This window comes from Lonchura striata, chromosome 21 (genome assembly GCF_050655825.1).
Source record: "Lonchura striata isolate lonStrDom1 chromosome 21, ASM5065582v1, whole genome shotgun sequence".
NCBI classification, from domain to species: domain Eukaryota; kingdom Metazoa; phylum Chordata; class Aves; order Passeriformes; family Estrildidae; genus Lonchura; species Lonchura striata.
Window position 1 is genome coordinate 7,358,421 of NC_140723.1, and position 14,645 is coordinate 7,373,065.

General features: G+C 43.7%; 1 protein-coding gene and 1 long non-coding RNA gene across 11 annotated transcripts in view; one reads left to right on the forward strand and one right to left on the reverse strand.

Annotated features, from left to right (window-relative positions):
* SPEN (spen family transcriptional repressor) overlaps positions 1-14,645 on the forward strand; it is a 66,561-nt gene that overhangs the window by 20,341 nt on the left and 31,575 nt on the right. For 8 of the 9 annotated variants that reach the window (XM_021537850.4, XM_085558424.1, XM_085558421.1 and 5 more), the window contains one exon: positions 1,411-1,887. In XM_021537850.4, coding sequence (XP_021393525.1) covers positions 1,411-1,887 — 477 coding nt within the window. Of the gene's footprint in view, positions 1-1,410; positions 1,888-10,731; positions 11,198-14,645 lie in introns of those variants that run through there. The other variant, XM_085558425.1, reaches the window with a different exon arrangement.
* Positions 1,341-11,574, reverse strand: LOC146765675 (uncharacterized). 2 transcript variants are annotated; one of them, XR_014949746.1, is made up of 3 exons: positions 10,998-11,574; positions 3,105-10,733; positions 1,341-2,455 (listed from the first exon to the last, which is right to left on the reverse strand). It is a non-coding gene; the product is annotated as an uncharacterized LOC146765675 (long non-coding RNA). The 2 variants fall into 2 exon arrangements; XR_014949747.1 differs by lacking the exon at positions 10,998-11,574 and having other exon boundaries at positions 3,105-4,515; positions 6,763-7,799.

A 14,645-nucleotide genomic window follows, 5' to 3' on the forward strand; every position in this document is an offset into this window, starting at 1 on the left:
ATATTGAGAAGATTAAGGATCTAGTGATTCATTGGAGAAAGAATGGAAGGAACTTCCTGAGATACTAATCGAAAAAACATTCAAATCCCATTTTCAGTTCATAAAAGATCCCTGAAATATTTCTGCCATTTGAACTAGAGCTGTGATGCAGGAGAGGAGGAGGAGGCACAAGGCAGAATTGGGTTATCAGGATGCAGGCGACTGAAGTGACTCATAACAGATTCCAAAGGAAGAATATGATAGAGAAGGCTGAAAAACAAGGTTGAAATGTCCTTGTAAGATGGATAATTAATTTTTAAATTAATTTTGGCTACCCTGACATATTTAGAATTTTAGAAGTATTTTTTAAATGTTCAAAGTAACCATTCTGGATTTTCCATTCTGTGGATGTAACCAAGATGTACCATCCTGGTACTTGTCTAAATTGGAATACTCAACCTATTTGTAGTGTTCCTTTATATGTCAATCTCTTTATTTGAGAGATCACACTAACTCAGAACATCACCGAGCCTTTCTCAATTTAGAATGTTTAAAACACTGAAATGAACTGGACTGTAGCTGCTGGAAAGCAGCAGCTTGTGCAGATAGAAATTCTGTGATTGCAGCAGTTGTAACAAAAACACTGCCTAAAAATTGGATTCCCAGTCCTTGTGTAGGGACTTAGTATGTTCTGGGGACCTGCATCCTTGCAGTTCCAGCATTAGTAATGGAGATGTTTCTTTAGCATCCACAACTTTTACAAGAAATGATTGTAGAGAAATGAATCTGGTCAAAGCAAAAATTCCCTCTAAGAGGGTGAAATATTTTAGAGCAGCAACAAGAAACCCCCTAATTTTCTGGGAAATGTCTATGGGTTATACCACCCCTTTTGAAAGCAGCTTCTTACCTCTGGGTCATGCTTTGCATGGAGGCTTTCATGGCTACAGCCCAATTTGTGATGCCATTTTTGCAGAAGGATAATTACAAGAGCTCTAGTAATTATCAGAATTTGAAAAAAAACTTTTTTAAGCTCTTAAGCAAAAATGGAGAGAAAAGGAAGAAGTTAGTGATGATGTCCACAAACATGAAGTTTTTCTTATTTACAGAATTTAAAAGAAAAAGAACAATTGAAATGAGGATTCTGCATGGGAAAGCAGAAATTTTTTTCCTGTGCAGGCAAGTTGCTGGTCATGAAAGCCCCATATTGTGATTAAACCAAAATGATTGCTCAGCTTGATCCTATACAAATATAATTTTGGAGTCAAGTAAAATGTTTTGAAGTTTGTCATTGTTTGCTTGATAGGTTATTGCTGGTTAGTGGAGAAGCAGTCGCTACAATAAGTCGAGTGCTGCCATGAATGTTTGCATGATTTGCTTTTAGTTGTGCCTGCCCCTTTCTGATGCAATATTTTTCCCCCTTCCCAAATGCAGGGCTTCAGATAACAGGGAGCGTGCTTATGAACATAGTGCCTATGGACACCATGAGCGGGGGACGGGCGGATTTGATCGGACGAGACATTACGATCAGGATTACTATAGAGACCCTCGGGAGCGGACCTTACAACACGGGCTCTATTACACTTCTCGGAGCCGAAGTCCAAACCGCTTTGACGCTCACGACCCCCGCTACGAACCTAGGGCCCGGGAGCAGTTTACATTGCCCAGTGTGGTACACAGGGATATCTACAGGGATGACATTACACGGGAGGTACGAGGCAGAAGGCCGGAGCGGAACTACCAGCACAGCCGGAGCCGCTCGCCGCACTCGTCGCAGTCCAGGACGCAGTCCCCGCAGCGCCTGGCCAGCCAGGCCGCCCGGCCCGCCCGCTCCCCCAGCGGCAGCGGCTCCCGGAGCAGATCGTCCAGCAGCGACTCCCTCAGCAGCAGCAGCAGTACCAGCAGCGACAGGTAGGTCCCTGTGCCGTGGGCTGTGCGGGTCGTTGCCGAGGTGTGAGCCCAAGGAGTTGTTCCGTGGCGAAGCTTTGGTCGTTGAGGTAGAAGTGAACTGCAGTGAAATGTCAAAAGGCTCAGCTGGCACCGAGGGTTCCAAGGGGAACGCTGGTGCTGTTGTTTTGTCATTTTCCATGGTGGATCCATGCAGCATCTGTAAGATGGTGGCTGGGCAGAGCAGGGATGTATGGACACAAGGCCTCCTTCCTGTGTGCCTGGTGAACAGGGTCACTTTTATTTGCTTCAGTGAGAGAAAAAGCAAATGTTAAGGTCAGCTGCTTTTTACAGACCACACTTCAGCATAGTTTGGGAAATGATGAGTGGTATTGTTCTGTTTCTTCTTGTTCCCTGACACTGCTGACATTCATGAGGTTGATTTGTCGCCTTCCCATTTCTCGCCCTGCTGCCTCACAGCAAAATTTGCAGACTTGGAAGAATTGAAAGAAAATAATCCAAGTTTGCGATTCCTGGGGATGCGAGTCCTTAGTTCTGCAAGAGCTCTGTATTTGCATGCTTTACAAAATACCTATGGGGGAGAAAAGAAGGTGTTAGAAAATGACTGATTTCTTTTAACAGTTTTTAAATTCATATTGAAGTGCCTCTCTGATATTTGGCTTTTTAAGATTAAATTCACCCTAAGAGTGGAAGCCACAAAGCTATGGTTGCACCCATAAATGTTTTATGCTCTTTGGCCAAGAGCTCTGCTCTTCTGGAGGGTTTGCAGAGTTGGCAGCGTTTCCTTTGCATACCAGGTCTTTTCTAAAACTGAAAATATTCATTAAGTAAATAAGTGAATCAGTAGAGTGTTCGATTTCGCAAAGGCCTGGAGTGACAGGACAAGGGGGAATGGCTTGCGCTGCCAGAGGGCCGGGTTAGATGGGATTTGGGGAAGGCATTCCTCCCTGTGAGGTGGGCAGGCCCTGGCACAGGTGCCCAGAGCAGCTGTGGCTGCCCCTGGATCCCTGGAGGTGCCCAAGGCCAGGCTGGACAGGGCTTGGAGCAGCCTGGGACAGTGGAAGGTGTCCCTGCCCATGGGATTATTGGCAGGGGTGGAATTAGGTGAACTTTAAGGTCCCTCCCAACCCGTTCTAGGATCCTGTGTTTTATCACTGTGAATAGAATTTTACCACTGTCAGAACTCTGTGACCAAGAGAATTATTCTCACAAAGTCTTACCTTGAATGTTGGACCTTCTGGAAGGGTGAGCTGGGCTGACACCCACGGAGAGTGTACGGAAGATTAGGAAATCAGTGTCTCCTCTTCTGATTGCCCCACCCCCTCATGTCTAAAGAATCATGCAAAGGTTTATTTACTTCTTTTAATTACTGTTTTCTCTTCTTGGATTTAGAAATCCAGGTCCTGTCTCGGTTAGAGAGCAGGTGAAGATTTAAGACAACTTTTAGGTTGCTTTTAAGCACTTGTTTATTTACAGCATCTCTCTCAATGAGAGTTTAATGCTTGAATAAAGACAATCCTTTGTCAAAGATTTTTCACAGTTATTACAGCCCAGAAAAAGCTGTGAGACTTCCAGAGGTTTAAAAAAAATCATAGAGAAAATGGATTGAAAGGAGGGCTGGTTACATTTAAGTTTTAATAAAAAAAATCTTGAGCAGGGGAAGAAGAAAAAATCTCTACTGGTGCTCCTCTGCTCCTTGTGGAATGAGAAAGGCGTCCAAGAAACTCGTAATATTTATAAAATGTCATTGTTGGGATGTCGAGGCAGGATGAAATCCTGTTCTGAATTTGAGAGGACTAAATATGATCCCATTGGAACCAAGTTTTAAGATTTAATGAGAAGAAAAGCAGCATCTGCTGTGCTTGAGCATTTCATTTTCTTGGCAATTTCTAGTTGTAGTAATGGAAAAGTAGACTATACTCTGGGAGGAAATAAAACATTTTTTTCTTATTAATACAATAAAATCAAACTCAGTCAAGCAAGTAATGGAATCTGGTGGATTGTATATTTAATTTTGAAGGATCAGAAAAGAGTTTTACATGTTTCTTAGCAATCAGTTAGATAATAATAAACATTTAACCCTCTCTTTACTTTGGGAAGCAAAACCCCACCGGGCCTTGAAATCTTTCAAAGCAGAAGTGTTTAATTTTCAACACAGTTGAAATTTAGCCATGTAAATATTAAGCCCCTCATAGACTGTTGGTGAGCAAAAGCTGCCTCACCCCCTTTTCCGTGGTTCGGTGCTCCCACTTGCTGTGTAATATATCCAGTTTCTTTTGTCTGGAGAATAATTATTCCTGCAATTTCCGTGGTCTCTAGGATTTTAGCAAGCTGGAGATTCTCTTACAGGTTTTTTATAAGTGGAAATGGCCAATTTTGAGGGGCCATGGTTATTATTAAGGTCTTTATGACACTGCATTCTTCTAAATTTAAGAGCGTGGTCACTCGAGTCTGGCCCTGTTGGTCTCAGCTGGCAGAGTTGTGTTCCCTGCCCTGGGGGTGTTTGGGGCACACGGTGGGTGTTCAGCACTCATGGGAACTTTGTGCTGGGTACTGTCCTTCAGAAGCTGTGAAAAAGCAGTAAGGTGGTGAAGGAGAAGTTTGGGTTTCCTTGCTTGTGGTTTTCAAGACCTGTGTGAAGTAAATAACACTGATTAAATGGAGCTGATTTTCCTGGTCAATACTGAAGAAACACTGCTTGCTTAAAAATTAAAAAACAACCTGAAAAAGCCTTTATCTCCTAAAGGTTCAGAGTTTGTTGTGTTGGGTCTCCACTAAACTTTGCTTTAAATTGCTATTTGGAGGCCTTTGCAGGTAATGGTGCTGCAAGGGAGTGATTTAGAAACTAAAACCGGAAAGAGCACATTAAAAATAACCAGTATTCTCTGAAGCCAGGCTTTATTTGGGGTGTTTTGTGGCCTCTCAGAAGTTGCCTGCTGAGCTGAGGAAGCTCGTGGATGTGGATGGTTCCTGCGTGGATTTGAGGATGAATTTGTGTTTTGAAGTCTTCTTAGTGTGAGATTGCTCATTCCCCACCCATATAGTGGAAAAGGGTTGGTGGAATTTTTTTATCACCTTGAAAGTATAAAAAAGCCCTTGAAAATGGTAATTTGCCACCACCAGAAGCTTCATTGTCTCCGTTCTGGTGATTCAGACATGCACCACAAATAATACATTAGCAAACATATTTTTGTACTGTGTCATGGAAGAAGCTGGCTCTGGATGGAAGCTGGGTGATCCCATAGGAAGCAAACAACATTTTGTTTGTGCCCTACGCAACCTTTTGGAAAGATCCCCCCTGCTTTTAGGTTTTTTTTTTCTTTTGTAGCAAAAGCTCTCTTCTAGGCTGCTTGTTGAGGTGCTCTAATGTGCTAAAAATAATTTCTGGGCTTTTTGATTCAGTGCTGTAACGTCAAATGGCCTGACAATGTCTCTTGCTGTCCATGTGTTAGTGATTATTCTTAAAGCTTTGCTGCAGCAGCGTGCTGAACCACCCAGCACTGAGAGTGGAGCATTTTGCTCCTAAAATCCTTGTTGGGATGGGGTTTGAATTCATTTACAAAAACCCAGGCAGAAATGTTTGATTTCCTGTAGGTGATGTTCAGGCTGTGAAAGCATGAACACCCCATGTGTTCCATCTGCAGATAAGCGACCTGAGGTTTCCTTTGGCCTTTAATTTATTTTTTAAGAATGTTTATTCTGCTGTCTGATGTGGAGGATGCTGGGGGATTTGCCAGTTAAATGAATAATTTCCTATAATGTGTAATGTAGTCACCTTTAATTTATTTTTAAGAGTGTTTATTTGGTTGTCTCATCTCCAGGATGCTGGAGTTGGATGAATGATTACTAAGATGACTATTTCTCTATAGCTTGTAATATGAAATAGATATTGGGAAATTAAAAGAGCATTTTCAGCTTAGATACAACACTGGTTTTATATTCACCAAGATCTATATGAGCACAGTTATTCCAGTCTTCCTGAAATAAAGAAATGGGAAGAAGTTCTCTTACAGAGATTTGAAAAGGGATTTTTTTTTTTGTAATTCTGATAAATGTATTTAAAGTTCTCGTGACAAGTGGGCAAGGCATAAGGTAATTAGAGATTGGTTTTAATTTTAGATTTTTCTGTGATGAAATTATTTCTGGAGCAAGGAATTACCATTGGACTGGAATATGTGTGTGTCTTAATATTGAAATAAACTGATGAAAAACACTGCCAAGAGAATTTTAATCATGGGAAAAACAGGCTCCCTGAAACCTCCTGGTTATTTTATGTAGTCAGGGACTTTCCTACCCTGTTTGAACAACTGAAATGAAAGTAGAAAAAAAAAGAGTTTTAGTTTCATTACATAATGCAAACCTTTCTCTACCATTGTCTTAATCTCCTCCTTCCTGTGTTGTTTGCTGCCAGAAGTGATGAATCACTGATTTAGCTGGGATTTGGGATTTTGAGGGGGTTTGGAGATGCCTGTGCTGAGGACTGATGAAAAATCAGGAACAATGAGGTTAAATGTAGCTGTTTGGTCTTTATTGAAGCATCTGTGAGATGGCTTTTCTCGAGGTTAAATAATTCCACGTACATTTGGTACAGTTAATTACTGAAAAATTGTAATCACTTCTAGTAGAACAACAGGGTTGAGCAGGCTCGTGTTTGTATGGGAAAAGAATTAGGCTAAGATTTATAAAAGAAAATTAAAATAATTTCTTAGAATGAGAGGCCTTTTCCATTACACAAAGGCAACAGTAAATCCTGTCAGAGTCAGGTGAAACACCTCATCCTTACCTTTTGTTCACATAAACCCATGTGCTGCTTTAATGTTCTCTCTGCACGGTAAAATGTGAAATTAGGGAAAGGAAAATTTAGAAAAAAAACTCCACCTCAGATACTCGCAGGTTTTTGTTAACAACTGTCGAGCGTTTTCACTTTGTTCTTCCTTGTGTTTCTGCTCGTGTCAGCCGGTGCTGCTGCTCAGCTAAATATAACCGAGACCATCCTTTAAACGTGGCTTTTTTTACCCTTGGGACTGTATCGGGTTTCTTGAGATAGAGCAGAGGCAGAACGTTTTCAGATGGCTTTGGAGAGATTATAACACAGAAAGCAAACCTTTATGCTCGAGATATGCCGAAAAAGACGTACCTGTGCATGTGTAACCACATAAACAGATCCTTCTGTGGAAAAAAAAAATAACGTGATATATTTAAGTTCTCCTCACGGATGGTGAAGAAAAAAAAAAAACGTGATATATTTAAGTACTCCTCACGGATGGTGAAGAAGTGGTGCCTCAGCGCCCTTGGCAGGGAGCGGTCGCAGCCCGCTTGTCCCTCAGCCTCTCGCCCCAGCTGCTGACAGCCCGCGTTACCTCAGCCCCGGACCCGGCAACAATCTATTAAAAATGTGCGTTGCATAATAAGACTTTTTTATCTCGCTGCGAAACCCCGCCGCTTTCTCTCGCCTCACGGCCGGCGGAGCGCGCCCGCCGCTGTAATGGCGGCGCGGCCGCGGCGTCGCCTGACCCGGCTGTTTCTGGGGGGCGGGGAGAGCGGGTGTTCCTGAGGGAAACGCGGGTGTTCCTGAGGGAAAAGCGGGTGTTCCTGACGGAAACGCGGGTGTTCCTGAGGGAAAAGTGGGTGTTTCTGGAGGAAAGCGGGAGTTTCGCGGCCGCGCTGCCCCGGCGGGCGGGGGGCGGTTGTTTGCGCTGAGAACCGGTCTGAGCCGGCGGGAGCCGGCCGGGGCTGCCGCGCCGCCCCCGGGGCGGGGCCGCCCGAGCCCCGCGGAAAAAACATCGCCATTGCCACAAAAAACCTTTCAAATTAAAAAGAAAATACATAGAATCCCTCCCCCGCCTTAGCGCTGGAGCAGCTCTCGCTCCTGCGTGGAGGTTTTCCCCTCAGAGCGCTCAGACAAATCAAGTAGTGCCTGTGTCAGAGCTGGCTCTGAGGGGGGAGAACCACCCTCTCTCCCTCTCAACCTATTTTAGGTTGTTTATTTATTTGTTTTAAACCTTAAATGCTCTGCTCGCTCTAGAAGTTAAGCGCTAGTTTCCTCGCTGGAGGAATCAGCCCCCAAAATGCCCCAAAAGGGCGATTTTGGAGCCTGCCCCAACATCCAAATATCACCTTGCCGTGATTTGACACAGTTTCCAAAATTAAATAGAAATTTTATCTTTGTTGGCCCCTCTGGGAGAACCCACCCCTTACATATGAATAGAAAATAAAATACTTTAAAACGTTATAACGAAGAGGGGTTTAAATGTCTTTTTTATTTAGTACTTAATTTTCTTGGCATGAGCTGCCCAAAAAAGAGTGGACATTTGGCTGCAATTAATACCCCCCACCACCACCGCACTTCCAGTAATAGTTGGTAATTGCTGGCTCTAAATGACAAAGCAATTAAGCCTCTTCCTAAATGTGCAGAAGTAGGTGTTTATCTAAATCTGGGCTGTCAGGCTTTGTTTCTGTGTCAGGGCCCAGAAGCTCAACTGCTGCTTTGTCAAAGAGCATTTGTTTCTTTACAGGTAGAGGAAGAAAGAAATCTTTCAGGAAAGGAGTCTTAAAAATGTATCATGTTGTGGATGGCTGAAGTGGAAATTGCCCAAGAAAAATATTTCTGGTTTATTACTGTGATAACTGTTTTGATGATTTCAAACGACTTTATTGTTGTTAAAGAGATTATTATTATTTCAATGCTTTAAAGGTTTCCTGCAAGGAGATCAGAATCCTTGCTAGAGAATATGAGGATTTGTGATAGCTGATTCCAGACCCTCTGGTAAACTTGCCTTTTCTGCAGCTGGGGGAGAAAGATCTGGGTGTGTGTAAGGATGTGTGCTAAAAATGATATTTTAAAGTCATCCCTGGACAGCTGTAGGTCTGTAGGAGCCAGTGTCTGGTGTGAGAATTCACAATTTCATGTCTTCTTAACCTCCTTTTTTAGGAATAGTGGAAAAAGCCTGAGCTATGTGGACAGTACTGCTCTCACCAGCATTGTAGGAGACTTTGGGCTGTTCCTTAAGTCCGTGGGAGCTGCTAAAAATTGCTGTTTTCCCAAAGGTCAGGTGCTGCTGGATTGGGCTTGACTTTGGGGTTGTGCATGTGCGTATTAACAAAATGGTCACTTCTAATTGCATTTTTAAGGCTTTGATTTCCTTCCAAGTATTTTGCTTAATCATCTTGAGTAGGCTGAGGGAAGGAAAGAATTAGCTGAGGTCAGGGAAGTTGAAGCTGCCCGTGTTACTGCTCAGAAGCCAGGCTTAGTGTGAGGGATCCTGGAGGCAGGAAGAGAAATGTGTTCTCTTCCTGCTGCACACTGGGAGAGCAAGGGGAAACCAGCCCTGAGAAAGCCAAGGAAAACAGGGAAACGTGTGGTGCCGTGGGCTGTGGTGGCTGCCTCCCTCTGCATGAGCGGTCCAGATTCCCCTTTCTTTGGGAGACACACACAGCTCGGATGTGAATCATGGCTAAAATAGATAGGAGGATTGTAGTCTGGAAGTGCTTACAGCTTAGATGGAGATGCATGCACCGCAGGCACCAGAGCTGGGGGAGAGCATCCCTGTGGCACAGACCTTTGGAATAAAGGGCAGTTTAATAATTTCTGATGAATATTCACGTGGAGGGATGAATAGCAGAAGAGGAAGGCTGTATTGAACGCTTCTTGAAAAAATACCAGTCGTTGCAGTGATCAGAGGAAAAATCCAGCCACTGCCTGTGCTCAGCCATAGGTGTTCCAATTAAAACCTAGACATCACATCCCTTTGGACTTGCAAATACAGTGATTTGTTGGTTTTGTTTTGGGGTTTTTTTTCCCCAAAGAGGATGTTTCTGGCTCTGCCAGAGGCGTGGATGCAGAAGGAGAACCTTCCCTGTAAAACCTAAGGGCTGGGAGAACAGGTCTCCTTGAGGCGTAGCAATGTGTCTTGGGCGTTAACTTTACAAACAATCTCAGGAGGAACACGCTGTTCTTAAATAAGGTCACAGGGATGGGAATTAATAGTAAATAAGCCTTATTGGGGAGAAAATAAAAAATAGTATCATCCCCTAATCTTTGTCCATTGAATTAACCATGTACCTGATGTGCTTAGCTTTGCCCTCATCGTCCCAGCATCAAGCGCAGTCCGGCCGTGACGTCGCGAGTGCCAAAACCACTAATGATGGCATCTAGGGTTTAAGTGCAAAAGCTTCTTAGCAGGAGATTAGGGATCCCACTGCAGATCCTTGCAGTCAGCTCCTAATGCCACCCGGAGAGAAGGCAGCCTGACTCTTGAGTGGAAAATCACAGGCTCGGCCGAGAGGTGAGGGCTTCGATGGGTTCTGTAGAGCAGAAAAAATGTATATGTTTTGGTATGTGGTCCAAATTTTGTTTAAATCTTGAAGGGAAGCTGAGTTTTCAAAAGGAAGAGCAGGGAGACATGCACTGTGTTGATGCCATGTGAATAAAGTCTTTGCATAATTATTCATTAAGTGCCTAATATGAGAGCAAAAATAGCTTTGGCGTTAAGAAACAGGACTTCTCTGTGATCCCTCCTGGCAAGAGGCCCATAACAAAGGTAGGGGACCTGTTCCTTTGTTTCCTGGTACTTCCAGCCCTGAGTGCACTCTGCTGTCTGGAGAAGCGAGACTTGGAACCTTTTAATTCCTTCTCTTTGAGAAGCGTCTGGGCTTCAGTGCTCAGTTGCTTTATTTAGCTCAAAGCGATGGTTTTGGCTAGAAGACACTTAGAAATCCAGGATGGCAGGAAAGGTACCTCTTAGAGAATCCTTTCTATGAGAGGGAAGTAGTTTTCAGTGCTGTAGCTTCATTTCTTCCATGGTTGTGGGATGTTCTCTGTAGATGTCCAGAAATTATAGTTTTTATACCTGGGAAAAAATATGAGAACCTCATCAAACAGTTTAAAAATCAAGAATAATTAAGACATATCTCCAGCAGATCTTGGCTCTAAGGGCATTCACGTGTTTATTATCTTTCATCCATTTGAGAGCATAGCTTTTCTGGCGTGATAAGATGTGAAAGAAAGGCACTGTCTCCTCCTGAAAGTGAATTCCCAAGAATGCCCGGCCCCAGGTCCCTGTGGACAAACAGTGCCGAGCTGGGCTGAGTGAGATGCAGAGTGTCCTACTTACCATGGCTGCTACAGGTCTGACCTCCTCGGATCATCTGACACCTGGTTGGGTAAGAGGTTGCTGCAAGATCTCAAACCCTCAAATTATGTAAGATTTACACACTTGCTTTGAAGTTGGTCCCTCCCTTCCATGTTTGTTTACTGGCTGGTGTGTCCTGTTGGATTGTGAAGGATGAATAGTCACAGAAAGGAAGCTGTCGGGTTAGTACAGATTTTCTGTTCCTCTTTGTTTTCTAAATGTGCGCGGAGCCATGCTTATCCCTGTTCCGGAGTCTGGGAATACGCCAAGGAGGTCCTGCGCTGGTCAAGGCTTTACTGGGTGAAATTTGCAGTTTATTTCTTTGTTTTTGAGCTGGAGAGAGGGAGGAAAGGCTCATTGTGTTGCTAGAGGAGAAACAGAGATGGTATCTAACAGCTGTCTCGGGAGTTGATGTTGGGTTTGCTTTTTAACATGCAGTTTCCCTCGAACTCAGAGAAATCACATGGAAGAAAGGAAGGTGCTTAATTAACATTGTACGTGTGGCTGCCATGGTTTGGGGCTTTGAAAGCACTGGCTCCTGTAAGGGAAGCACACAGGCTTTGCCTGTGGGAATTCCTCAGAGGACTTTTCTTCCGACCTCTCCACTGTGCCAGCGGAATTGCCTCGCGCTGCTCCTCCTTTCCCAGCCGCTGCCATGCAGGGTGGAGACCAGGGCTGTAGAGGCACTCGGTCCAGGGAGGTGTAAGGCATTTTCTTCTGGATTTTCCCCTACTTACGCATTTTTCTTCAAACAAATTAAGTTCTCACCTGTGCTTATTTCTGGTAAGTGCGATGCAACTGGCCCAGGCTTTTGGGAAAGAGAATCCCTGGGCTTCTGACCATGTGTGGAGGTGTAATCGCTAAATCCTAACAAATTCCCTGGAATTAAGTTACAGCAAGGTGCTTTCTCAGAAGTTACTCTTAAGTGGCAAACACTGTCATGTGATACAGGTTTTGCTGGGTTGGTTTTGGGATTGTTTTTCTCTGAAATTTACTTTTTAAACCTGGCATTACTCTCCATAATTGTTCAACAAAGTAAAACTGCATTTTCTCCCCCGGCTTATTGCACACCCAGAATAGGTGCTGTGGCACTTTACCTATTTCATGCAGACATTTTCTTTTTGGTTTTATTTTCATTACTTCAGTGTTTTCTACCCATGTGAAAGCTCACAAAAAGTTCTGTATTTTTATTTGCATGTGGGCAGCAAAATGAAGTAATTCCCAAATATAGTCCTAGCCAAGAGATCCATCTGTTCCTTGCATTTTTAAATGGCAAATTAATCCTTAGCATAGAACTCATCAAATGTCTTCTCTCTATAATTTATGCTGCCTGAGATCACAGAAATGACTTTTTTTTTTTCCCAGGCCTTCCATTTTAAGTAGTCCTTTACTCCAGAACAACAGCTCCCATTCTGGTTGTACAGAGCTCTCCTGTGATTCCTCCAGTCACTGTTGCCAGTCTAAAAGGGGGCATTAAAAAAAAAAAAAGCCTCCAAAATTATTCTTCCCTTCATCTCTTTGGTGTTTTTTTGAAAGGCTGTAGAAGATTGTATTAGAATCTTAGATCAGAAGGAGAATTTTATGATTGTAAGATGTAAGGGAATAGAAATTCTCTTTGAAAAATACCCTTGATAAATGGATTTATTTTGAATGGAGAGCTAGAGTTGCTCTGTCCATTTCCATTTGGATGTTTCTCTTTGGACAGTGACCATTTTTAGAAGTACTAAACTTCCACGGTGTTATCTGCCATAAAGGGAATTTCTATATTAAGCTTTGCATGTTCCCAAATTTACTTAAGCGGCATTGTAGCTCAGCTGTGTATCTTGGCATGCCTTCCATTGCAGCTCCCATCCCAGGAACAATTCTGTTTATAGGAGAGGATGCACCATTTCAAAACTGCTCCAAATCAGGAATTTCAACAAATGGTGTTTTGTGTATTGCTAAAAAAACCCAGTGCCTTGGGTTGGGAGGAGGCAGTGCATGCAAATAGTGCCTGGTTTGGTTTTTTTTAAGGCAAGGTGTGATGCTTTTCTAAAACATGAAGACAGAATTAATTCTATGGGTCTTTCTGATGTGATCTTCAGGCAGCTTTATGTTAAAAAGTAACTGCAGTAACCTGGAGGTGAATCAGTGCTAGAGCTTTTTTCTGTTCCAGCATATGTCTGAAAAAGGCTTTTCTTCTGAAAGATGCCCAGTGATCAACACTTAGTCAATGCCAAATGGTTTTAGAATTGTACTTAGAAGTGTTTATTCCTAGGAATTTGTTTGACAGGGCTCTTAAGGCAGAAGAGGTTACTTTTTGCTCCTTGAGTAAATGTGTAGTAGTCTACTTGGATGCAGTGGTGGTTACATTTTCAATGGCATTTTACTCTGCTGGCTCATAGGCAGCACTTGGAGTAGTTTGGTGGTTTTTCCTAGGATCTGAGTAGGTCCCTTCATGAAAGCAGTGCTATTGCTGAGGAAACTGCCTTTAAATGTTGGGCTTGATGATCATGGAGCCCTCTTCAGCTTCAGTGATTCTGTGTTGCTTTCTTGGTATTTTGGAAAGACTTGGCCACCCGTGAGCCAGGAGATCAAATTCCTCAGCCTGTTCCCTCTGTGATCACAGAATGATTTTGGGCAAAGCCTTGGCCTCCTCGTACCTTCCTTTTCCATCTGCAGAGGATGTTAAGGCAGCCTCCCGTGAATCTGGTATTAAAATACAGCTTTTGTCCAAGGATTTAATGTGCTCTGAGGTGTCAGTTACAAAAATACTAATTTAGATCATCAGCAGATAGATGGCAAAAGCTCTTCCCTTTAACACAATTAGTCTGCTTTTGGCCAACTTCTGTCTGATCCATGCCTGGAGTAGCAGCTCTTCCTCAGGCATGTGCTGGCAGTGCTTGGAATAACTTGGAGTATGGCTGGAGGAGGTGGGAGTTCTGGGTGGCTGCCGGGGACTTCTCACGAGGGATCTTGACCCAGGGCTTCACTCTGTGAAGGTGATGTTAAACAGAGGCTCATCCTGCTCACCCATTCTCACACCCACCCTCTTTCTTCCCTCTGTGCATCGGTGGAAGTTTAATTGTGGGAAAGCAGAGCTGAAGAGCTGCTTTGTACTTCACCCTCAAGGCCTCGATGACTTTTATCTTTCCCAGCACCGAGCTTTGTCACCGTGGCCGTTTGCTGAGAAAGCATTTCCTCCAGCTTCCCAGGGTTTCTTTCGGAGCATGAGCAATCCCAATGTTCCCAGGGAGCATCCATGGTTCAAAGAGGCATTGGCTGGGCAGGCAGGTAACTCCAGCTGCTCCCAAATTCAACACCAAACCCAGCCAGCGTGGGGAGCGCAGGGATTGAGCAGCTTCTTCCCAGCAGTGGGAGGCTGTTGTCAGTGCCGAGTCAGCTCTTCACTCCAGAGATAGGCCAGTGTGTTTGTAACCAACACTTTTCCCCTCCCAGGTTAGTGGTTTTAATTCTTGGCTGTACGAAGTTCAAGCCCAAGGACAGGGGGACGTAGGTCAGGGAGCGAAGTGGCAACACCGACTGTGGGTTGGGCAGTGTCCTCAGCCAGACAGCGATTAATATAAACATACATATTTTTAGCAATCGTAATGGGTTATTTAGTTGCAGGGAAGTATTAAAAGGAGCCCA